We start from the raw sequence: 27178 nt of genomic DNA on the forward strand, positions 1-27178 counted from the left end.
CTGTGTTTGTGTGTATACATATTTATATACATAAAAAGAGATCATACTAGGCATGCTGTGTAATGACTTGTTTGAAACTCATCAATATATCATGGACAGTTAATCAGTGGGCTCACATCATTATCTTTCATGGTTGTGTGAAACGACTGTTCCGCCAATTAATTGTCCAGTCTCTGTCAGCGTAAGTTTTATTTTTTCCCTGGTTTTCCACTGTTATTGGAGCTTCAGTGAATATCCTTGTACATGTATGTTTTTACACTTCTCTGATAATTTCCTAAATCTGAATTCAAGAACTGGAATTGATAGGCCAAATGATTGCATGTTTTTAAGTGTTTTGATTTGTATTGCCAAATTGTGCACCGAAAAGTTTATGTGCCCTTACCTATTTTTTAGACTGCCTATATCTTCACTAGTTATTGTTTTTCAGTCTTTGCCAATAGATAAATAAAAAATGGTATCTTGTATTAATTTGCATTCCTGTGATTTCTGTTGAGGTCAGACTTTTAAAAATGTGTTTATTGGCATTTTCATTTTCTTTAGTGATCCACTTCTTACCCTTTGTCCTGTTTTCTTTTGGGGTGTTTATCGTTCCCTTAATGACTATAAAATACCTTTGTGATGTGTTTTCAGTATTTTTTCCTTTTTTTTAATAAAACTGACGTATAATTTTATTTTTGAACTGTCAAGACTTAAATTTTTATGTGGCAAAATCATCTCTTAATAATTTTTTAAAAATGTTTTTGGACTCTTACCATGCTTACAGTGGCCTTTCCCATCCTATCCACTTGTATTTTTTTTCTAATGCTTTTATATAAGTATTTGTAGGTTTAGGTTTTGCTGGGTTTTTTTTTTTCTTTTAAACATTTAAATGTTTATTCCATGTAGGGTTCCCCCCACCCTTTTGGTTAATTATGAAGTGAGATTCTAAATAAATAGATTTTAAAATAGTGGTATCAGTGCTGCTTATTGATTAACGCATCATAAAAATTCTCAAATTTTTATTCATTTTCAAAGGAGCAAAAAAACAATCTCTCCAGGCATTTCTTAGGTTTACTTCTTTGTTCTCTTTTAGCTTCTTTCTTTAGACCCTTTACTAATTTGTAATTTTTCTTACGTAATGATAAAATCATATAAAGCTATACAGTTTCCTCTAAATTACAGCTTTGGGTACATTACTTATTGATCCAAGAGTTATCTTAAAGGTTTTTTTTGTTTGTTTTAAGTTTCTAAGTGATCATATTTTTTTGTTGTTTCTGTTTCATGATCACTCTGAAGGTACTGGTATATTTGGGTCTTATTTTAAGGACCTTATTTTAAGTGTTCATAGCTTGTTTTTGTTTTCCCCAGGCAGGTAAAATACTTTTTGGAAGGTCAGATTTTCTTAATTGAAAACTAATTATGTAGTCTTGAATGATTGGGGTAAACTTCTTATAATTTCTTAGAACAAACTAATTCTCTTTTACTATTGATGTTAATACAAACTATTGGTGAAACTAGTATGCTTTAGAATTAGTCTAATTTTTTAAATGTACAAATGTACAACTACATTAGCAGGAAAAAGATGCTAATACATGTTTCCATGGAAACAAGAATGTGAGTGATATTGATTCTTAGATAAGAACATATCGAAGTACTAAAATTATTCTTGTTAATATGTACCAGAACATTCTTTCAATTATCTATTACTTTTGGAAATAAATTAATTTTTTAAAAAAGAAGATCTTGAGTCGCAAACATGACTTAGCCACTGTTATTCCTTCTATTTTATCATTCATCTTTTCTTTCATTTAACAGATATATATGGAGAATCTTCTGTTTCAATTATATGCTTAGTAATGAATTTTATTTTTCTGCTCTTATTGAGAACTGTGGAGTGGATTCATTTTATAGCTTTTAAAGTATGACTTTTAATAACCTCTAATCTTAATAAATGCACTTGCTAGATAACAAATGAATTTTATGACCCTTTAAAGGTAAGTTTTGATTGAATACATTCCATATGTATGGGTGTTAGCGTATGTGTATGTATGTATATGTAGATATATACACACACAGTTTTATATATATATTTTTTTATCTTTGCAAATCTTATTCACAGGTTTTAAACAAAAATGGAATGGTTGAGTTTTCTGTGACAAGTAATGAGACCATCACCGTTTCCCCAGAATATGTTGGCTCTAGACTGTTATTGAAATTAAAGGAAATGGCAGAGGAATATCTTGGAATGCCAGTTGCCAATGCTGTTATTTCTGTACCAGCAGAATTTGATCTAAAACAGAGAAATTCGACAATTCAAGCTGCTAACCTTGCAGGTAATATCACTTGCCTGAGTTACATTTTGCTCAAAATTTTGTTAGGCTGAAAATCTGTAGTAATGTGTATCATTTTGCAAACCACCTAACGAGGCACCTAGACAAACTATATGGTAGATAAATCAGATGGATTTTTATATAGGTTTACAAACAATTTAGAAAGCCCCATGGTACAATGTAAAATGTGTATATTATGACAGCAGCCCATCAGGCATATGAGAAAGGCTAAGAAAGAACACGGATACACATTAGCAATGAGGAATTTTTTCTTCTAAAATTCTTTTAATGTTAAGATGAATATAGTATAACGTTTTTTAAAAATCTGAGGTGGGAGAAAATTCATTCAACACCATTCAGCAAGTATTAAGTGCCTAGGTAAACAAAACAGATAAATCCGTTTTCTCATGGAGCTTGTATTCTATTGGAGGGAACAGAAAATCAGCCTTGAAGATAAGTATATTATGGCATTTCTTACTTAGCATTATTAACATTTGGGGCTGGATTATTCTTTGCTGTGGGGAACTGTCCTGTGTATTATAGGGTATTTTGAAGCACCCCTAGCCTGTACACACTCGAAGGTAGTGGCACTCTCCCCACCAAGTAGTGATAATTTTATGTCTCCAGATAATGCCAAATGTCCCCAGAGGAACAAAATGACCTCTGGTTGAGAGCCTTGATACAATGTATGTCAGAAAGTAACTTGCCGTAGAAAAAAAGACAGGATAAGGGGAAGGGTGGGTGATCAGAGAATAGGGGGATTTGCAGGTTTTAAAGAGAGCGGTCAGGTAGACCTCATTGAGAAAGTGACATTTAAGCAGATTTGAAGGAAGCAAGGTTGTGAACCAAGCAGATATATGGAGGAACTGTGTTGTAGGAGAGAGAGTGCCAGTGTAGCAGCCATAAAATGAGAATTTGCTGGTACATAAGAAGATAGGAAGTTGGCCAGTGTGGCCAGAGCAGAGTGAGTGATGAAGTCAGAGAGCTAAGGGGAAGGTATTATGGTCTTTGAATAAATTCTTCAGAGTTTGACTAGTTTCTATGGCTCGTGATACATAAAGCCATACTACTTTCACGGCCGCTCATTATGTGTGGCAGTTAGTTTAAAGCAGGAGTTTTGCTCAAGGAAATCTGATCTTTTGCTTGCACATTTACTGTTTAACTTTACCTTGAAGTCAGATTTTGCTGTATATTTCAGATTTGCATTCAAGGGTCTTGCATCTTAAGTACTTTTTTAAAGTGTCATTGTAGCTATTGGAGCCTATCATCTGGATTTTTCATTTTATTATCATTTCTTCTCTGTTTATTCATGTGTTCTTTTTATCAAAAAGTCATTTTTAAAAGAAGAGCACACTAAGCTTACCTCATTTCTATAGCAGTTTGTTACAGTGCATAATGACTAAAGTTTATTTGCTCATATATTCCCAAGTAAAATAGGAAAATTAGAAGAGGCTGAGAGATTTTTAAAAATTAAGTATTAATAAATAATAGAATGATGTATTCCGTGAATCTGGGCCTTTATTTCTTTATACTATAATCTTCTTTTAGAATAATTTTAATGACACCCATTTAGAAGAACCTACATTTACCCATCCCATGTCATTATTTTTATTGGGTTTGTGACTGTGTACTCAGTGGAGTTCACATCAGAGAAGATACTAATGTGTTGTAAGATTAAATGAGAAGAAATTTCTTAATAGTGTCCTCTCATGATTGTTCTTCCCTCCAACCAATTTTATAGGACTGAAGATCTTAAGAGTAATAAATGAACCCACAGCAGCAGCTATGGCCTATGGTCTCCACAAAGCTGATGTCTTTCACGTCTTGGTGATAGATTTGGGCGGAGGAACTCTAGATGTGTCATTGCTGAATAAACAAGGAGGAATGTTTTTAACCCGAGCGATGTCTGGTAAGAAAAATAGAGGGAGCGTTAAAGAGATTGAGGCACGTTAACATATCTAATGTGTAAAGTGTTCATTTAAAATTTTTTCCGTATTCTTTGCGTTCATTTTGGTAATCTTCTGTACATGTAATCTTATGCCACCACTTACTGTATTTATAGCAAAAAGTTAAGTCTCAAAAAATAACTGGACATCCTGTAAGTCAAATAAATATACTGCCATTTGTAGCTAACTGAGCCAGTAGTTTTCACCTCCATGGTAAAGGGAACAGAAGGAAAGAAATTATTTTAAAATGAAGGACGATCAGTTTATTTCATTTAATAATCTGTTTCACAAAATAGATATCTTTAGGAAATCTAATAATAGTATTTTGCATTCTAAATTTTTTTTTTAAGGTTAATTTAGTTTCAGGAATTAAGCCTGTGGAGCTTAAGTTACAGGTGGCCTAACTGGACTCCATTTAGAACCAAGTTCAGTGGCGGGCATTTATATTGCATTATTCTTTTCCTAATTAAATTATTTTTTCTACTTTTCAGCCCTTAATCATTTAAACAAAAGGATTTTTTAAGAAAGAAAATGCTTACTGGTACTTTTTAATTAAAAGAAGGACTTCCTTCTGTTGAAAATAATGACATTTAGTGTTCTTAAATTGCTACTTAAAAGCCGGTCAGTGTTCTCAATTTCTTACTTTCTGCAAAAGTATTTGATATCACTGAGATACTTCCTATTACATCATTTAAACCCAGATGTGCACTGTATTTTAATAGTACACATTTGAATTAAAATCATTTTAATCCAGTTATTTTTAATCAGTCTTTGTATGAATAAAATCTTAATACATTAAATAAGGACTTATTATTCCCAGAATATCATTTATACGTACATACTACACAGACACACGTATATATGTACACACATACACATATATTCATAAATATAATATAAATTTTTTTAATTTTTAACTTAGGAAACAATAAACTTGGAGGACAAGACTTCAATCAAAGATTGCTTCAGTACTTATATAAACAGATCTATCAAACATATGGCTTCCTACCCTCTAGGAAAGAGGAAATCCACAGATTAAGACAAGCTGTAGAAATGGTCAAATTAAACCTGACTCTTCATCAGACTGCCCAGATGTCGGTATTACTAACGGTGGAGAAAAAGGACGGGAAGGAACCTCAGAGTAGTGACACTGAATTGCCAAAGGACGAACTTTCCCCAGCAGGCAGCCCCCATGTGAACAGCATGTTTGGAGCTAGCCTTCCTGAAAAGAAAAATGGAGAAAGTCAGGTTTTATTTGAAACAGAAATATCACGGAAGCTCTTTGACACCCTTAATGAAGATCTTTTCCAGAAAATACTAGTACCCATTCAGCAAGTGTTAGAAGAAGGCCACTTGGAAAAAACTGAGATTGATGAGGTGGTTTTGGTTGGGGGCTCAACTCGAATTCCTCGAATCCGCCAAGTCATTCAAGAGTTCTTTGGAAAGGATCCCAACACGTCTGTAGACCCTGACTTGGCAGTGGTGACAGGAGTGGCAATCCAAGCAGGGATTGATGGAGGCTCTTGGCCTCTCCAAGTCAGTGCGTTAGAAATTCCCAATAAGCATTTACAAAAGACCAACTTCAACTGAATTATGGAGGGATGGTCATTTGAGATCTTGTCTGATGATCTCTTCCTATTTATCAGACCACCTCTGTCCACTAAATCAAGTCTCTAAAATATCTCACACATTTACCTAAAAGGTAACATTTATATATATGAAATTTTACAGAACATTTTGTTTTAGAATTGAATGTGGCTAGATTGATCCTTGATTTTGGAGAGATCGCATTTCAACAAATACTTCTAAAGTGAAAGAATTGAGGTAAAACTCTTATAGGAGCATAGGTGACTGTATTTTCTGCATTCTGGAAGTAGATATCCATGTGCACTTAAAACTGTCTTCTATAAACGTTGCCTAGTGCCAATTATAGGATTCCCAGTTCTTACTAAATTGTATTAGCAGGAGCTGGTAATTTATTTACTTGGTTATCACATGTAACTCTTAAATTTGAACTATACTTGAAGGACAGTGTTGATGTCAGGTACTTACAGTGGCTGGGAGATAGCAGTGTTATTAATATAAGCTGCATATATAATATTCAGTAACTGCCATATATAACAAAATTACTTTCACAAACTCAGTATCCCATTTTGTGTCCTATTCCTATAACCTGCATTCTCCAGACTTGCAAAATATATTTATTGGATCAATTTATTCTCTTTCTAAAATAGCTACAGATTTATTCAAATGTCTCATTACCAATTTATATTTTAGTTCCTTCATCTGCTATGTGTCATTCTCTGCTTGGATTTCCATGATTCTGCATGGTTTGAAAACAATAGAGAATTATTAATTACATTTTAAAAATGTGTTAATGTCACAATAAAGCCGTCATTACTATAAATTTGTTATTTAAGACCTTTGTAGACATTGATAAACAGCAGTAATTAGGTACAGTATTTATTTTATGTTTCTGTTTCATTGTTTATTTTCAGTAAGCCCTGGAGAATTTAGCTTGCATTTGATTCAGTTTTACTGAGATTTTTACCCGTATTTAGTTTTGAATGAGGAAAATTGTACTCATTTTTGTTATTGTTTCCTACCATCATTTAAAACTAATCAGACTTGGACTGTTTTTAGCCTTAAGGTTAGTGTGTGATGAGAGCAAAAAGTTTGTGAATACTGGAAATAATGTGGATATCTAATGTGGAAGACAATGTGAAAAAAATGTCCACAAATCCGTATTTGTAGTAGTTTTGGTTTGTTTCCTTTTAGAAAAGATGCAGGAACCAAGAAAGAAAATATAGTAGTTTTATTTATGTGATGCCCCTATTATTTGAAGATTTTCTTTTTCCTTAATAGAGGCTACTTCCTATCGATATTCAAAAATTAAACTCTGGTCAGCAGTTTTGCTAATATAAAATATGTCTGCTTTATCCATTGTTGAATTTGAAAGGATGTTGAAGTTCCAACCACTGAAAAAGAGAAATAAGCAAGCTCATTTCAGCAACATCAAAACATTTCTGCTTCTCATAGTAAAAATCTGAGTGTTTTTTGCAGATCCTAAAAAAAAAAAGTTTCTTAGCAATGAAATTGCTGTTAAAACAATTTCAATCAAATACTTTTGTGTACAGAAAATGTCTGTAGTAGGTAAATAGAAAAATATAAAATGTTGACATGTTTTATTTTAGAACTAAATGGAGAAATGCCAAAGAGGAATCCTTCACTGCGTTCTGAAAATATTCAAGTGTTCTTTTGGACTTTATAAAAATCTTTACTAGATTTTAAAATTGAAAAATATCTTTTTGCAAAGGTCTTTAAGAGAAAAGTGTTCAATTTATCAAAATCTCCATAGATAGTAACCAGCTTTAACCTAAAGCATTTTAAGACTTTTTTTAAAACTTGAATTTTTCCAGTATATGAGATAGTTCAGGACAATCTGTTAACAGTCCTTAGAGGAAACAATTTGCAAAACAGGGCAGCTAATCTCATACTCTAAAAATTGGAATTTAAATAATTTGATTGTTTCTGAAAAATAGGCAGTGTTGGAATTGGGGGACATTAGTTTAGCATATTAGAAAAGCATAACTATTCTCTAGTATAGTTATACCTTTAAAAAATGTCTTCAGTCATATTAGGGGGCTATATATAAATAGTCTTGAAATCAATGTAGTTTATTTAAAAGGTAAAAATGCATTCTGAAAGGGATCATTTATGCATAATCTGAAGACATTTTTCATAATACATTTTGGTTGTACATCTTGCTAGTGTTTTTTGAAGTACATAACTTTTAAAATATTAACTGTCTTGTATGATTAGAATATGTGAATGAATAATTTATTTTGTGTCAGGAATGTTTTGGTATTTACTGTTTTCACTGGAACCACTTATGTATCAGCAGATACTGTTGTGCATAACATGTTCTGAAGATCATAGTTATTGTGCATAACAGATTGTGCCTCTTAGATTTGTGTGTATACAGGTATTTCACATTTTAATGTAAATAAATACCACTTTGCAGTTTGTTTTTTAAATTGTGTCCTTTATTTTCTATTCTGGACTATGCCCAGAGTACATATTTGAGGTATGTAAATAAGAAAGGAAACGGGAATAGAGCTGATCTGATGCTCACGGCACGTGACCTCAGCAGCTATTACCTAATTCCCTACATCCTGAATGTCCCTGGAATTGCTTACTTTTCTACTTACTTTTCTTTTTTTAAATTAATTTTTATTGGAGTATAGTTGCTTTACAATGTTTTGTTAGTTTCTGCTGTACAGCGAAGTGAATCAGCTATACATATACATATATCCCCTCTTACTTGGATTTCCTTCCCATTTAGGTCACCACAGAGGATTAAGTAGAGTTCCCTGTGCTGTACAGTAGGTTCTCAATAGTTATCTGTTTTATACATAGTAGTGTATATGTGTCAATCCCAATTTCCCAGTTCATCCACCGCTCCTTCCCGCCTTGCTGTCCATATGTTTGTTCTCTACGTCTGTGTCTCTTATTTCTGCTTTGCAAATATGTTCATCTGTATCATTTTTCTGGATTCCACATATAAGCGATATATGATATTTGTTTTTCTAGATTAGTTTTGGCTCTGTTATAGTCGAAAGCCATGAATTGGTATTCAGAATTTTGAGTATACTGTTCATGATACAGGAAATGTCTCTTCTTTGACTAATTTAGAAGAGACATTTCCTGTATCATGAGCAGTATACTCAAAATTCGGAACACCAATTCATGGCTTCCGACTATAACAGAGCCAAAACTAATCGAGATAGTTAATAATCCTGCATAATAGACTACTGTAATCCTTTGGTTGGTGATTAATACTTTATAATTCTCTAATAAAGTTTATTCTTTGGGCAAGAAACTCAATACAATTTTTTTTTAAGTTCATTTGATAAATGTCTTTTCAAATGAGCCCTTAAATAAAAACAGTAGATTTGACTCTCCAATCACTAGTTCCTGTGATTCCTTCATAGTTATTTTAACTACTGCTGCTGGGAGATTCAAAATATATGAGGAAATAATAGTGATACATCCACATTTATTTCACTGGACTAACAAATACACAGTGCCCTATTGAGGGAGGCAGCTTCTTACGTGACTTCCAATGCTTCGATCTGGTATTCAAGGCTTCAAATGATGTAGCCATACTTCAAATTTGAATGTAATCTTATGAGAGACCCTAAGCCCGAATCACTGAGCTAAGCGGTTCCAGAGTCACGATTCACAGAAACTGAGATAATACATTTTTTGGTTGCTTTAAGCTTACTAAATTTTTATTTCTTATTCAGCAATAGGTAATAGTGCTTACTATGTACAGGAGTGTTCTAAATGTTTTAACAATACTAATTAATTTTGTTCTAACAAACTTAGGGGTAGTTCCTCTTACCCCATTTTCAGATAGGGAAATTAAGGCACAGATGTGTTAGGTAATTTTCCCAGGATTATACAACTAATACGTAGCAGAGTTATTCAAATCCAGTCCATGTTCAGCCCCAATGCTGTGCTGCCTTATCCATCCCATAATGCAATCCTATAGCACCATTTTTGTTCAGTACTAAACTGGATAGTATCCATGAAAGACCTCTTGTTTACCAGATAATGTTACAGGTTTAGACAGTGCTATTTAATTCTTTACATTTCTGAGAAGCAAATTTGAATTTACAGATTTTTTAAGATGCGAAATGAAGATAATAGTACCTAATTCATTGGGTTTTGTGAGTGCCTGGCAAGAAAGTGCTAAGTATTATGAATGGAGATGATAGAAGGAGAATGAACAAAGTTCAGTGACTTGCTAATTTTATGAGGGATTATAAGAAAATGCCACAAGAAAATAGGTTATTTTCCCTAATATCCTCAAGACCCTGAAACTATGAGTCAAAAACTTCTGCAGAATTCTGCAGAAATATGAGAAAATAAATTTGCTGTGGTAAAGCATTTATTTAGTTTTGGGAAGAATTAATAGCTTGCCTCACATTAAGTTTTTTGGATGTTAAAAAACTAACAAATACAGTCTGTCTTACACCTCATTGAATTAACTGTTTTTTGGCTTACCTAAAAGACCTCCTGAAATGTCTTAAATGGCATAACACAACTTTATAACTATAGCTATATATATGTGTGTGTGTGTGTGTATATATATATATATCTACGTACACAACGTAAATACATAAATACACAAACACACAATTCTGTTAAGAGTTCATCCAATCACCTTAAATTGCTTAACATAGCCTATATAGTATTGGAAACTGGAAATTGGATCTTATTAGTTGTAACCACTACCCTTCTTTTGTCTCCCAAGTAACTAAGAATATTTTGTCATAGTCGAAAAATACTTTGCGACAAAAAGTAGTGGTGGCAGACCTTGCTAAATGCTACTGCAATTATCTTTTCTATTCATTCTTACTTTCAGAACCCAGTTTTTTTGGAGTGTCGACATCCCCTACTTTAAAAATTATTTTGCAGCTAGGGATGGGTATGTGACATAATTCTGCTCTACCTTCTTGAAATGCAGACATGATGCTGGAGATAAAGCAATGGGTTTGCAACTACCAATCAATGGACATGTAATAGATGGTTGAGCTAAAGGTAGAAGTGGCCAGTGGTGCTATGTAACTGCTCTGGCCAGCTTTGTCCTTTCTACCTTGGGACTTCTTTCTACCTAAGAAAAACAAACCCCTTAGTTGTTTACACTTCTTTCTTTGTTTTCCTTCTTTCCTTCCTTGTGTTTTTAAACTTTTGACCCTTACTTTGTGGTTAAACATTTGGTCAAATTGCCATTTGTTGGACTTCTGCTTCTGGCCAAGATGGAATAAAAAGGAACTGATTCAACTAAAAAGTGGAAGAAAATACATGAAACAACAGTTTTCAAGACCTTACGCATCATGGCCAACATTAATTCTTGTCTATTACCTCTGTAAAGTCATAGCTATAGCAATACAGGGAAAGCAGAGGCTGTTCTGTAATACCTGGAAATTGTTGCACAAATGCTCAGAACAGAAAGCCAGAAGCAGATGTTCAGACAGTTAGTGTTGACTAAAGCTGGGTTAACATTTATGCCTAGTTCCTGTGGTACTCCACTGTCACGTATTCTAAATCATTCATTTAGTCTTATTCTCTGATAACCACATTACATTTTCTGTCTATCAAGAGTTGAAAAATAGCAGTAAACCAATAATTATTCACAAGTATATTAATGATAAGCTGAGTCTTATAAACATGAACTCAAAAATCAATCTTGTATCTCTTCCCTTGACACACAAAAATGCACATGTATCATTTTCCTTGTAAGTGTTTTGGAAAAATATTTTTCAAATTTTTCACAAATATTTTTCACAACTATCACAAACATTTTGCAGTTTATGATATATTTTAACACTTTACTCATATGCCTATTCATTTTTTTTTTTATAAGGTACGCGGGCCTCTCACTGTTGTGGCCTCTCCCGTTGCGGAGCACAGGCTCTGGACACGCAGGCTCAGCGGCCATGGCTCACGGGCCCAGCCGCTCCGCGGCGTGTGGGATCTTCCCAGACCGGGGCATGAACCCGTGTCCTCTGCATCGGCAGGCGGACTCTCAACCACTGCGCCACCAGGGAAGCCCCCATTCAGTTTTATTTTTCTCTTTGTGCTGCCCTCAAGAGAGAAAATGTTGCTATCTTTGATCAACTATGATAACTTGAGCATGTGCAAAATCTGGTTGATCTGTAAATAACCTGGTTACCTAGTCAGCATTCATCAAGAGAAGCCAGTCAGCCTTTACTGGGTTCACACCAGTTACCTTGGCCCCATTAACCCAATAGCAGCCACCATACAAACTACCAAAATACTATTAATTTTCATTAAAAGATTTAGAGAAATGTGGCTTGTAATGTAGCCAGAAGTCCTGATTTCTGTATTCCACAGATGGTCTACTTGCTTGGAAAATGACAGCTAGAAAAGTGGGAACTAGGAGAACTGGAAGGAACTAGAAAGAGATCTGCCCTGTTTCTGCCTTCTCAACTTTGCTTAATCTCACTGAGATCAATCACACTGCACACCACTGAGGGCCGTGTCTTACTTTAATCTCCAATTATCCCCAAGTTGTTGCTGTGTATAGAATAGCCTTTCATAAACATTGGCTCAGTTTTGCCCTTTTTGTTTACTTAATACTATGTCCTATGATGTGATTTTGTTTGTAAACACAAAACTGCAACTATAAGGAGAGGAGATACGACTGTTAGTACTGAAGTGATTGCTAACATGTTACTGAATGTTTTCTATATTCCAGAAAGAGTTTTATCTGTCCTAAATGTTGTGTTATCTCATTTAATTTTCAAAAAAAACCCCAAAACCCTTAGGAGGTAGATAAAATTCTTACACCCAAATAAGTCCAGAGAAATAAGTTAACTTGCCCAAGTTTACACAATTAGAAAGTGGTGGAGTTGAGATTAAGCATAAGCACTTTGTCACTAGATCCTGAACTCTTTTAACTACTATAATATTTTCTTATTTTAATTTTCCTGATTTTTTTTCCTAGAATAAAAGCCCTCTATACCAGTTAGAACTATTTATTATTTTCACGTGTATTAAAATACTGCATTACATCTTCTTAACACTAACTTTGATATCAAAGCTATATTTAAAAGTATATGAAATTGCCCTTATTCAACTATTTTTTTACCTACAAAAATGACTATTTCATATGGCTCAAACTAATCCTATATTTGAAGAAGCACCCTACCCCAAGGTTTAATTCCATTTGTCTACACAGCTATTGGTTTAAAATTCTTCTCCCCCCCCCATTCTTGAACTATGGACTCTTTAAGTGGCTCTTCTAGGAATGAGACATCTTATTAGAGAACTGAAAAGAACATCATCATCAGTTTTGTAGTCATGTGGGTCTGGATTCTACATTTTATTGGCCAAGATCCTCTTGGTATCTTATCATACTTGGTAAAATAGGGCGAGCGGTAATAACTTTCTTATATTCTTTATTGAGAATTGAAAGTAATAAATTATTCCAGTGCCTTGCACATTACTTGGCATATAGTGGGCTTTCAGTAATAAATATTCTCATTCTAAAAGAATTCAACCTAATGCTTCTTAGGATTTTCATTCTATCAGCTAAGGTAAATATTTCTGCATATCCAAATGATAATAATCATTTTCTTAATATATTTTGAAGTTAAAATTTTGAAATAAATAAATCATTGAATTAAAAGGTTTAATTCAAATTTACTACTTCTCTATAATCCAGTCATTTTAAGTATCCTGCACTTTGTTTCAAAGAGCACTTCAGTGATTGAACAAACTTGATGTACATAATAAAAATGAGAATGAAATATTGATTTTTTAAAACACAATAATATTATATTGAGTAATTTTGGCTTAGTCATTTTAAATGACTAATTTATTTTACTTTTTCTTTTTACTCTTTATTTAACTATATTATACATGAGATATCTATGTATATATATAGCTATAACTATCTATCTATATTTTCACAAATCCTAAGTATACAGATTGATGATTTTTACAAATTGAACCAATACTCAGACCCAGATCAAGAAACAGAACATAATCATTTCCCAGAAGCCCACCTTGTTCACCCTTTCAATCATTACCCATCACCACCAAGAGTAGCCAATATCCCAACTTCTAGGAGTATAGTTTCTCCTCTTTTTTAAAAAAAAAACAACAAACCTTTTGTATCAATAGAATCATGGAATCATATAAGAATATGCTTTTGTGGTTGACTTCTCTTTTTTATAGTTTTTTTAAAAATTTATTTATTTGGTTGCATGGGGTCTTAGTTGTGTCAGGCAGCCTCTTTGTTGCAGCTCGTGGTCTCCTTAGTTGCAGCACACAGCTCCTTAGTTGTGGCACGTGAACTCTTAGTTGCTGCACACAGCTCCTTAGTTGTGGCACGTGAACTCTTAGTTGCAGCATGCATGTGGGATCCAGTTCCCTGACCAGGAACCGAACCCAGGCCCCTGGCATTGGGAGCATGGAGTCTTATCCACTGTGCCACCAGGGAAGTCCTCTGTGTTTTCTTTCACTCCACATTATGTTTGTGAGATTCATCGGTGTTTTGCCTGTAGCATTTGTTCATTCATTCTCATAGCTGTATAGGATTCCACTGTATGAAGATACCACAATTTATCCAGGTGACTGTTGATTTCCCATTAGATTTCTAAATTATGCAGTGTCTCTGATTGATTTACTACATGTGTAAAGAGGCCAAAACGTAAATTTTAACTGATATTAATGAAATATCCAGTTCCCTTTCTTAATGGATTTCAATAGATATTTATTCAATGCCTACTGAGTACAAAACATAGTGGTAGGTACTACAGGAATTGTAAAGACAGGACAATACTTTCAGTAGCTTACATTTTAAGGAATGAAGCTTTAGATAATATAGGGTTTTATAATTTACGGTAACTTTTCATAAATACCCTTAGGGGATGAAGCAAGGTTGTACAAAGTTGTTGCACAGGAAGGAGAAAAAGAGGATAAAAGAAATGGCTGTTGAGTCTTAACATGTTAAAATATTTTATTAAAATCATCTTGAAAGGAAAATACCATTGAAGTTTGAAAACTTCAAATTTGAATGGCAATTCAGAGAAATAATGTGGCTTCTATTACATAAAACTACCAAATGAAAAAGCCCTTCAAAATATAATTAGTACTACAAATCAACAATTACTTGTGAATGTATACCATCTGATATATAACTCACTGAGGTTAATCAAGCCAGAAAATGACGTTCCATAGAAAATATAGGTTTTTTACTCAAAGTAAATAGTAAAAATATTATAAAATATTATTTTTAAATAAAGCAAAATTTTATTTTATAAAATTCAGTTAACATATAATTACTCTTTCCAAAAAGCAGCTGAATAACTCAATATGTTTTTCTGTGATTCCTCCATAATTTTTTTTTTTTTTTTTTTTTTTTGCGGTACGCGGGCCTCTCACCGCCGCGGCCTCTCCCATTGCGGAACACAAGCTGCGGACGCGCAGGCCCAGTGGCCATGGCTCACGGGCCCAGCCACTCCGCGGCATGTGGGATCCTCCCAGACCGGGGCATGAAATGAACCCGTGTCCCCCGCATCGGCAGGCAGACTCTCAACCACTGCGCCACCAGGGAAGCCCCTCCATAATTTCATATACTGTAAAATAACTCAAAAGTTATTACAGGTGCCTGTATAATATTACTCTAAAATGCCTAATCATTCACTCTACAAATGTTTGTGGAGTATCAACAATCTGAAAGGTACTATGTTAGGAACCTAACACACAAAAACAATAAACTGGGCACTTGCCTTCAAGTAGCTTTAAGGAGAGGCAGACTAAAAGGATTTAAATAGAGTATGGTCCCTGCCATAATAAAGGTATGCACATAGGGCTACTCAGAGGACAGAAAAAGGGCATGTGGATCAGACAGGGGAGCGAAGGGAAAAATCAAGAGATGCTTTGTGCAGAAGATGACTCCTGAACAAAGTCAGAGACTTAAGGGATAAATGGCATTTAGCACTTTGGGCAATGAGGAAAAGGCAGATATTCTGGAGGGAATGAATGGAAGAAAGAAGGTTGGGTACAGCCCATTATGGTTAGAGCTATGGTGCTTATCTCTTGTTTGTGTTAACATGTAGCTAGGGGCCCGCTGTTTTGCATTTCTCCCCGTCTTTATTTTTTCAAATACTATTTTTTTTTATTTGGTATAATCAATATATAACTAAAAGTATTTACTTTTTGTCCCTCAGTCTTGTGTTATTCCTGCTTCTGTTAGCATGTCAAAGAAAAGGCCTTTCTGGTGTATCAAATTCTGTGGTGTTTCAAATTGTGTAATCCTTCCAGAGTCTAGAACAAGCACCCTGCAATGTGAAAAGAATCCAGTCAGGTAACCTATAATCAGTGTTTCAGTTCACCCTTCTTGTTCTTGCTACCGTAAAGTTTAAATTACTGTATGAGTTATGTCAGTACAAAATAAAGGTACTATGTAACTCAGGAAATATATCAAGTTTTCTAATATTCTTTAAGCATTAACAAATTCCTCTAATTATTTTGGAAAATATCTTCCATACTATTAGGGGACATTTTGTATCTCTCAGCACAGATAAAATCCTTTATTAGTGGCAAGTAATTAATGTGTTTCATATGTTCAGTAGGTATCTCTGTAGAAACTGGTTTATTTCTGAAAACAAATAAAGCATACCTGTCTGAATCAATGATAGAATGCAGTCTGTGAGCAATCATCAGGATGGTACAATCAGAAAACTCCTTCCTGATTGCAGTCTGCACCAAGTTATCAGTCTCAAAATCGATGGAAGCTGTTGCCTCATCCAAGATGAGAATTTTTGTTTTTCTCAGCAAAGCACGAGCAAGACAGACAAGCTGTCTCTGTCCAACACTGTTATAAAAAATAGTAAAATGATTTCCACAATGGATTTTATGGTCACACACTTCCTGTTCTAAAATTCTAATTATACTGTTATTCTCTTCCTAGCCCACTCATTCATTCATTCTTTTCTTTAAGAAATATTCACTGAGTGATTACTATATGCCAGACTCTGATCCAAGTTCTGCAAATAGAACAATGAATTAAACAGACAAAAGGCTCTGTCTGTGTGTTTACATGGGGAGACAAAAAATAAATGAGCAAAATGCATAGTAATGAGAAGAATTCGAACGTACAGAAAGGGAGGGTGTAAAATGTGGGTACGGGGTGGGCATTTTAGATGGGCATGCCAAAATAACCCTCTCTGAGAAGATGCCTTTAAATTCAAGGCCTGAAGGAAGTGGAAAGTGAGTCCTGAAGATTTCCAATGGGAACTTGTTCCTGGCAAAGTGATTGGCAGATGTAAAATTCCTGAGTCAGGCAGGAACCGGCCTGGCATCTTCACGAAACAGCAAGGAACCAAGGAGGCCGAGGTGGCAGAAACAGAGAGGGAGGAGAGAGTAAACAAAGAAGAGGCTGAGTCATACAGGCTGTGTCTCTCCAGTGCAGAGAGGGTCTAACTGAGTTCCCTTAGGTCCCTGATCACATAAAGGGACCATCCTAAGACATCAAACATCAAAGTAGCCCTTACAACAATTTTTTTAGGAAGAAAGCTATTAGAGTAGGAGTCTTTGCAAAAGAAGATTCAATTAAATAGTGACTTTTCATACTGCATTGTTCCTCTTTTTCCCCTTTGTTTCCCTTCACCAGCAGTTTCCCAGCCAGTGGCTATCATTTTATTTATTCCTTGTCTGTCTTCCCTAGGAGAAATCAGCAATGGTGATTTGAACAGGCCAGACAAAATCCGTGATAGCTCAGGAGTGACTTCCTTTTGAGGCCAACTCGTTTCTAAAAAGCCCTGAATGAATAATCTGGCCAAGCTCTGTTCTTAGCAGCTTACCTGAGGTTTTCACCACCCTCTGAAATTTCATGCAGCAGCTTCTTGGGAAGGGACAGCACAAACTCTTTTAAGTGACATAGTTCCAGCACCTCCCATAGCTCGCCATCAGAATACTTGTCGAGGGGGTCCAGGTTCATTTGAAGGGTTCCAGAAAATAAAACAGGGTCCTAGAGAATAAAATAGTCACCAGTAATCTTACTGTCACATGAGGCATGCGTACATTAAATAAGGAAAAAACAAAATGATCAAAACTAAATAGTTATCAAATTCATTTTATATTGAACCCAAAAGCAGAAGAAAATCAGAATAAGTTGCAAGTTAGATTAAATCATTATAAGCTTCCTGATTCTTTCTCGTCCTCTTATTAATAATGTCTTGATCACAACCATGATAATAATGATGATGGTAGCTGCCCTTTAGTCAGGGATATAATATAATACAGAAAAGAACTGAATAAATGTAATCTATACTATGTATATAATATTATCTATTAGCCCACCAATCCAGAAAGATAGAAGTAAATATCCTCATTTGACGGACAGTGAACTGGAGGTTTTAAAAAGCTCTCATCCAAGGACACACAGAAGGTAAGTGCTCAAGTAGAATTCAAAGACGACAAGTCCACGCTCTTTCCAATACACTGACATGTCTAGTGAAACTGTATTTTACTACACCTGTTTTGATTTATAAGAGGGGAATGACTGTTTCTTTTCTCCAGTCAATTTTATCCCTGTCAGAATTTCAGATTTTACTCAAATTTGTTTTGAAGTAAATTCATGAATGTAAGTATGTGTTTAAACAGTATGACAAAGAGATGATAGTATTTTAAGATATTTTTAAAGAATAATATAAAGATATTTCATAAATGCTCAGCTTAAATCTCTCAAACACAACTGAATAAAGTCATCTTTGACTGCAGAGGCATATTATTGAGCCAATTTGCATACTTGTTAATGATCAAGTTCCTCTGATGCCACAGATGGAAAAATCAAAGGACTTGAAAAAAGATCTAACTGAATTATTGTTCTTTTCATTTTTTCAATATTTCTAAACCTCAAGTCAAAAGAATCAAAATCCTACATTCAAATTACCAACTAAGCAAAAGCCTCAGTAATTGTTTTTTTCTTCCAAAAAATACCAATGTGTTTCAGCCTGATCTCTACATTTGAATTTTATTTGTATTTACTATTATGAAGGAAACTTGCAAAGCAACATAGCAGTTTTTCAAATAGATAAATGCACATAGGGAGAACACTTCAGATTTAGAGTGTTTAATAGGATTTAATTACATATTTATTTTTCATAATACATTTAAAATAATTTGGCTCCCCAAAATGAATGTGTATGCTTGAAAGGAATATATTAAAAAAAAAAAATTAAAACAAAAACAAAATAAAATAGAACAAAAGATGAAGTTTCCCTAGAGGGAGTTAAGAAAGACTAACGACAAAACAGTCTTTACCTGTGGAATAATATTAAGTTTGCCACGAAGGTCATGAAGCCCAATTGTAGATATGTCAATTCCATCAATAATAATTTTGCCTCCTGATCCTTCTACAATTCTAAATAGGCAATTTGATAGTGTTGATTTGCCTGCTCCAGTTCGTCCCACAATTCCAATCTATAATGAAATTATCATAAACAGTTTACATTGTACTTTTTGTAAGGGAAGGGGACCTTGGTACTGACAACAAATACATTACGTGTCGGGTCAGTAGAATCTAATTTTGCCAACCAGAAAAACATTGACTGTCATGGAAGACTTAACGTGACATGCAAGGATGAGTCTTTATCCAGACACTCCTTACTCACTGGAAAGGCTTGGGCTAATATGTGTGTTTCCTCCAGTTTTGTTTTTTTTTTTAATTTTTATTTATTTATTTATTTATTGGCTGCATTGCATCTTCGTTGCTGCGTGCAGGCTTTCTCTAGTTGTGGCGAGCGGGGTCTACCCTTCCTTGCGGTGCACGGGCTTCTCATTGCGGTGGCTTCTCTTGTTAAAGAGCATGTGCTCTAGGCACACATGTTTCAGTAGTTGTGGCACGCAGGCTCAGTAGCTGTGGCTTGCAGGCTCTAAAGTGCAGGCTCAGTAGTTGTGGCGCACGAGCTTAGTTGCTCTGCGGCATGTGGCATCTTCCCAGACCAGGGCTCGAATTCGTGTCCCCTGCATTGGCAGGCGGATTCCTAACCACTGCGCCACCAGGGAAGTCCCTTTCCTCCAGTTTTGAGTAATTTACTTACCACCTAACTAGAGCACATTAGCAGCCCCAGGAAGAGTAGATCATCCCTGAACCATCCCTAAACTAGCCATTAAGGGTGTGGTTTAAAGAGAGACTGATAATGGGGTTGTTTTCCTGAGACTTTCAAAATGAAGCTTCTTTACCATCCCTCTCCCAAAACAAATGAGTAAACAAACAGGGGACTGGAACCCTTTGCTTAGATAGGCTAAAAAATCTAAAGGAATGCCTGCAAATTTCCTTGGTGTATCAAAACAACTACTGCATCAAAACCACTAAGGGCGGTCACAGATAATGTCGGAGTATTTTGGACTCTTGGACAAAATAATCAGCTTGTCATAAACATCCAGTGATTGCGTGTGTTCCTTTGGCCATGAGAACTAAAGCAACCTCTTTTGGGTGCTGATTTATGTCTTGGTGTTAGTAGAACATTGGGCAGAGAGAAGATTATGGTGGCTGGTTTACCCTAATTAAAGATCTTAAATCTTAAATGTGACATATTATTATACATCAGAAAAACCAGGAGTATGTTGAATTCATTAGAAGAATTAAAATTCCACAATGATTTCATTTGTTCCAAAAATATTTTTGTCCTTGATGTCACTGCAGTGGACCTGGTTTAGAGGGTTAGAAAAGGAGGTGTTTGGAGATACCAAAGGCAGGTTTCTGAAAAAGGGAAAATGGAACATTGCTGTTAATTAAAATGATTTTTTAGTTTTCCTGATTTGAAAAATATCAATCTGATTAGGCAGGATAATAATATGTTTTCATAAAACACTTTGAAAAGTGTGGGAAAAATATAGAAGCAAAAATCATCTAAAATCCCATCACCTAGAGAGAATCAGTGTTTATGCTTTGTAACTGTTCTAGGATTCTTGCTAATGTGTATATGTTTGCTTGTTTAAAACACAAAAATGATATACTATCAATAGTTTCGTATATAGTTTTTATCAACTAAATTACATCTCAAGCATTTTCCCATTTCACTAATGGTCTTGGAAAACATGATGTCACTGACTATACAAATATTCTCTCTGATGTATTTACTGTATAGGTAACTATATATTATCTTACTGTCTTATTGTTGTACTTCACTTACTAGAGGGTGTAAAAATAAAGTATACTAATACTGGGTATATAGCCAAAGGAAATGAAATTAGTATGATGAAGGGGAATCTGCACTCCCAAGTTCATTGCAACATTATTCACAGTAGCCAAGATATGGAACCAACCTAAGTGTATGCCATGCATGAACGGATAAAGAAAAAAAATATGTATAAAAACATATATATAATCCTGCATAAAAATGAAGAAAATCCTGTGATTTCTGGTAACATGGTGAACTTTGAGGACATTATGCTAAGTAAAAGAAGCCAGACAGAGAAAAATATTGTATGATCTCACTTAAATGTGGAATCTAAAAACGTCAAAACGTCAAACAAAAGGTTACCAGGGATTGAAGGGTGGGGAAAATGGGAAGATGTTTGTCAAAGGGTACAAACTTTCAGTTATAAGGCAAATAAATTCTAGGTATCTAATGCACAGCATGGTGACTATAATTAGTAATACTGAAATTTGCTAAGAGAGTAGATCTTAAGTGTTCTTAAGGTTATGATAATCATTTCACAATATATGTATATCAAACTATCACACTGTACACCCTAAAAAATACAATTTTTATTTGTTAATTTTACCTCAATAAAGCTAAAAAATAGTAAAGTCATGTTTCACAATAGATTATGAACAGCTTAAAATATATATTTTTGTTGATAGAGGAAAAGCTTATTCTGTACAAACCAACCATGTCTTTATTACTTTTATATGAAATTTGAACAAATGACCATCTTATATTCAATATCACAGTATACTTTGGCCTTAACAATAAATATATTCAGATGAAAGGTAAAGTGAGACTTATGAAATATATATGGTACCTTCTCTTCCCCATGACTCTGGAAAGTGATATCTTGTAATGCTAAACCAAGATCATCTCGGTATCGAGCCTGATAATTAACAAATTCCACTATCCCTTTATTGGGCCATTGTGACGGAGGCCTTTTAGACATTATCCAGGGTGCCTTAAAACAAAGAAATATTTTTTAAACTATAATTATAATAAAAATATCTCCTCCCAATAAAAATAATTCTCATGCATATAAAAAAAGTGATAAAACAAAAGTGATGAAAGATGTTTGTAAACATTATGAGTTTTCTGAAGACACTTTTTAAAAATACCAAAATCTTAGAAATAAATTTTTACACATAAAGAGGCTTCCCATCTTCTATTAAATTATTTAGAAAAATCTAAAACCTTATAAAGGAGCTGAAGGTAACCTGAAATTTTTAGCTGAGAGGAGGACAGTTTGTCATTTATTCATTTCCCAAATACTGAGTGTTTACTGTGCCAGTTAATGCTTTGGTTGTTGGTGATTTAGCAGTGAGAAAAACAAATAATTCTTGCCCTTACGGAGCATGCATGCTGGTGAGGAGAGACAAAAAGCACCATATAGCCTATGCAGAATGTTAGTTGATGATAAAACTTTGGAAATCAGGAAATAGGCAGGGTTGGTGTAATTTTAAACAGGGAGGTTAGAAAAGGCTTAACTGGACATGGTCAGGAAACAAATCATGTGGATATCAGAGGAAACCCTTTCCAGGTAAAGGAGACTAACTACATATGCTGAGGACCTGAGACTGAGGCCTGGCTCTGGAACACTGGAGGAAAAGCAGGAGGTAGAAGAACACGCAGAAGACTGTGGTGCCCCGACAGTGAGGTGAAGTGTTTTCATGAAAGGGAGCGATCACAAGTGTCAAATGATAGGCCAGGTAAAGTGAAGACTGAGAGGCTACCATTGGTGATCTTGACTAGGGCAGGCTCAGTGAAGTGGTAGGATTTAAAGCCTGTGTGAAAGATGGTCCAGAAAAGAATGAGAAAAGAGGAATTAGAGAGAGCAAGTACAGGAACTATTCCCAAGAATTCTGCTGTAAAGAGGAGCAGAGAAACGGGGCTATAGAGGAGTAAATAGGGGTCATTTGGACACATTTACTTCTTTCCACATCAAGAGTTTTTGCAATGGTGTCTGTTACAACTTGCATCAAATTACATAAAGATGATTTTTTTACATGTGTGTGTGCTTGTGTGTGCACACACACATTTTACTGTCCTTTTTTCAAAATGAAAAAAAAAATCATATATTAATAGCAAAAGATTTAGAAAATATAGAAAATGATACAATTTTTATATTAGTCATTACATGGCAATAAGCTGAACAAACTAGATATTGGTAACTGTGATTGTGATCGTGAAGGCAGACTAATCTTTCGTGAAGTGTGTATGAAAAAGGAAGGTAAGACCCAGGGAAGAATCTAGAGGAAGATTCAAAATTTAGGTAGGAGTTGGAGTATGCAGAAAATATTTTAGTATATTTATAGGCTGAAAGAAGTAAAGGGGTTGGGGGGCTGAAATTAGGAATTAGAGAAGGTGGTTAATGGAATAAGGCCTGAGAAAAGATATGAAGAGATGTTTCCAAAATACAACTGGAAATTTGTAGGTTTTTATTTGGAGGAGGAACACTTCTTCCTCAGAGTTATGAGCGAGCAAAAGAGGAAAGTGTCACGAAGATTTAGACACCTTTATAAATGGATTGAAGAAGATACAGAAATTCAACATACACCCTTTATCATCTGCCCTGTTAATTCATGGAACTGGGAGACAGAAGTACCCTAGATTAGTAAAATATGTAGATAATGCTAACATTATACTCTGTCTATAGTCTAATTCTTCTCTCTCCCAAATTATAGTTGATTAAAGGGAACAAAGCAGACTGATTTTTTTCTCCTTCTCCTTCCCATCCACAGAGATGCTAATGATGAGTAAATGGGACAGAAGGTATAAGCAGTAAAGGCGTAGTTAATTTTGAAATTGGACAATCAGACTGTAAATAATTGTGAGGTGACTGCATTAAGACACTTTTCTCAATGTAAAATCTTTACAAAGTTATAATCATAGGTTGCATATTTTACTTTACATTGGTAGGGGACAGATCACTGTGCCCCTTAAAAACAGGTGCTCATATTTCATTTTTATAACAATACTGAAATGGGATATCTTATAATTTATGAACAGTCCTAATTTACAGTGCTTTTTTTCTACTTTAGTGATTATATAAAATAACGGTGTATTTTACAATAGATTGAATTTTAATTTCGTCGAAATGCAAAATATTACAGCATAAATTTGGAAATGCAGATTTTGTTCAAAATTGATTTTTAAGATGTCAGTTCAAGGTGTATTACAATATCTTAATTCTGCATCCATTTATTAGTTATTTAGAAGTGCTTACCTCTTTATCCATATTTTCATATTCACAAACTCTTTCAATGGAAACTGCATTGGTTTCAATTTCACATGCTTTCCTTACCCAAAAATTGAGAGATTGAGTAATCTGGAGGTGAAAAACCAAGAGCTTAATGAATGAGTATCAGTCTTTTATATACTATTAATAATACTTTATAAAGCTTCATTTTTCAGAATTTTCATATAATTTATTTCTTAGAATGATTTAACAACTTTAGAACTAAGCATATTTATTCTTAGACACACATATGTGCTTCTTTAAGTTTGTTAAATTCATTAATACCATAAACAATGGTTATCTGTCAGAAGATGGAATGAATATAGTTCAACATATATTAAAGGAGACCATACTTGGTGTAAGAAATGATGAATACCAAGATTGATGGGATATACCTTAAGAAATGTACACCCTAAGTGAGGAAAAAATTTGTACACAATGTTACCTTTGGCATTCTTTACCAGCTTCCATTAGAAGGAATTTTCTGACTACTCCTGTCTCCTTTTTTACCCCCAAACTCTACTTTCTTCTCACGCAAATTATCCCTAAATATAATTTCCCCAAGGTTGTAACTTCAAATCTAGTTCTGAAAGTCACAAAACTCTCACGATTCAGATTTTTCTTGAGTTTGGTGCTAAACCATTTGATGGCCAACCTGACTGAACTGATGTGGGTCTCCTTAAAGTGTTGATTTAACCCACTTAGGAAGTACATTCACATATTTCACTGCAGAACAAAGAGTTTGATTACAGAGTTCTGCCCCAGGCCCTGCATATATACATACATACATACATACATACATATATATGGATATATTTATTTGTGTGTGTGTGTGTGTGTGTGTGTATATATATATATATATATATATATATATATATATATATGTTAAATGTATTATATTTCCTTTCTAGAAGCCTAAGTTCTGGATTCTGAAATGCAACTGACTTGAGGCTTTTAGATAAGGGACTAAGGGCATGTACCCAAATCACGTAGACCCATCTTTTAAATAATATGGAATTATATTAAGCAGTTTGATATATTTTCTATTTTACTAAGGGGACTTGCACACAGCATACCACTAGCACTTTGCAGTATCATATAAAATAGGGCTTATTAGGGAAAGAATTACAAGCAGAGCATATATTCTCCCCAGAGCTTGCATTATCTCTCTGCTTAGTTTGGGCAAACCAGATGGACAGGCCACGGGAGAGAGGGGCCCTATCCCTGTTATACTTTATAACTCTATAAGGATAGGAGAACAGGAAACTTCTGGGTAATGATTCAACAGCAGGAGTTTCCTGGATCCTGTAGCACTGAGCCTTGGGTATCAGCCTGATTTCTCTGTGAGCTAACTTAGAAATACTGAGCTAGCTCTTTTGCTAGTAGCAAAAGAAAGAAATGAGCCTCCAGGGTAATCCAGATTTGTCTCTCATTACTTAGTTAATACAATCTATAATTCAGACAGGAAAAGGAGAAGAGAGCTTAATTAATTGGATTATAAACATATCATATACCACAAAATCACTATTACTTACATTTAAGGCATAGGATATGGACAAACCAACTATTGCTGAATCCATAGAATTGCCAGCCTGCATAGCAAGCAGTGAAGCGAAGAGCACCATTAAATTGCCAAGAAATTCAAGTCTAACAGACAGCCACCTGTAATAATGGAAAATATTCCTGAACTGAGATGCAAAAGTTTTGGTGCACTTAGTATGAACTCTCCTCTGAAAACTGAAGAAGTAAACATAAAAAGCTGCATTCTCTTTTTTCACACTTACTTAGAACTCAATCAAACAGGATTTTTGCAGTGATGATAGAGTAAAGGATTTCTCTGCATAAAAATACACTTTACTTTTGCAGAACTCTGCTTTGAAACTTAATCAGAATTAAAAATCAAAACAAAAGAACATCAGCTGAAATGATGCATTTATCTTAAAATCCCATTGGAAAATCACTTACCTTTCTGATTACATACACACTTTTTATATGATAAAATTAGGCACTAAAAGTTAACATGTGCCCAACTATTTAATGTTTTTTTTCTCCTCTGTGTGAAATGTATAGCTTCAAATTCAGAATATTATAGATTATTGTTTGCAAAGAAAATCCATTCTACAAATATAAAATACAACAAAGAGTCACATCTTTACTAATTCTAATAGCATCCTGTATAACCTTCAAAAAACGTGGGACCTTATTTTCACGTAAAGTAGCATGTACTATTCATACGAACATAAATAGACACACTTTAACTTAAGTGTATATTAAATACTAGAAATATTTAAGGCTTTAATATTTTTGATGAAATATCATTAAAAACACTTTCTGGGGCTTCCCTGGTGGCGCAGTGGTTGAGAGTCTGCCTGCCGATGCAGGGGACACGGGTTTGTGTCCCGGTCCGGGAAGATCCCACATGCCGTGGAGCAGCTGGGCCCGTGAGCCATGGCCGCTGAGCCTGCGCGTCCGGAGCCTGTGCTCCGCAACGGGAGAGGCCACAACAGTGAGAGGCCCGCGTACCGCAAAAAAAAAAAAAAAGCAAAAACACTTTTTGTTTAGAAGTTAGTGAACAAAATATCCAAGAAGAGACTAGTCCTGAACTGGGTATGTGAATATGACTTACCTGTTCGAAATCACATTATTGTAGAAACAGACCAAATTCTCATTCACCACGTCTTTGTTTTGCTGGATGAACCTCTGTTCATGTCCAAATGCCCTGATAGTGGACACCCCAAGGAGAGTCTCGCTAAAGTGGGAAAGGACAGGAGAGCGAGATGCTCCTGCCAGCCGCCGAATCTGCCGAGAGCTTGCCACGTAGTATCTCTAACAGGAAAACAGAAAGAGGCGGTTGGGAAGATGTAGGCAAAATTGCTTCAATAGTTTGAAAATGGCAAGATACTTGTGTAGTGGATACTTGTGTAA

The 27178-nt window shown here is 34.7% G+C and overlaps 2 protein-coding genes across 2 annotated transcripts in view; one reads left to right on the forward strand and one right to left on the reverse strand.

The window, feature by feature from the left end:
• The window catches only part of HSPA13 (heat shock protein family A (Hsp70) member 13), a 9649-nt gene extending 2332 nt beyond the window's left edge, over positions 1–7317 (forward strand). The window contains exons 3-5 of the mRNA XM_029215560.1: positions 2099–2312; positions 4051–4218; positions 5178–7317. Coding sequence (XP_029071393.1) covers positions 2099–2312; positions 4051–4218; positions 5178–5845 — 1050 coding nt within the window. The 3' untranslated portion in view covers positions 5846–7317. The remainder of the gene's footprint in view (positions 1–2098; positions 2313–4050; positions 4219–5177) is intronic.
• An 8709-nt stretch (positions 7318–16026) lies between these two features.
• The window catches only part of LOC114891157 (multidrug resistance-associated protein 1-like), a 79061-nt gene continuing 67909 nt past the window's right edge, over positions 16027–27178 (reverse strand). The window contains exons 21-27 of the mRNA XM_029215271.1: positions 26880–27079; positions 25789–25915; positions 24242–24343; positions 21833–21976; positions 19124–19282; positions 17662–17828; positions 16027–16673 (exon numbers count right to left, since the gene is read on the reverse strand). Of these exons, the coding sequence (XP_029071104.1) occupies positions 16319–16673; positions 17662–17828; positions 19124–19282; positions 21833–21976; positions 24242–24343; positions 25789–25915; positions 26880–27079 (1254 nt within the window). The 3' untranslated portion in view covers positions 16027–16318. The remainder of the gene's footprint in view (positions 16674–17661; positions 17829–19123; positions 19283–21832; positions 21977–24241; positions 24344–25788; positions 25916–26879; positions 27080–27178) is intronic.

This window comes from Monodon monoceros, unplaced genomic scaffold, assembly GCF_005190385.1.
Source record: "Monodon monoceros isolate NGI ecotype Baffin Bay Population unplaced genomic scaffold, NGI_Narwhal_1 Super_Scaffold_11, whole genome shotgun sequence".
Taxonomy (NCBI): Eukaryota; Metazoa; Chordata; class Mammalia; order Artiodactyla; family Monodontidae; genus Monodon; species Monodon monoceros.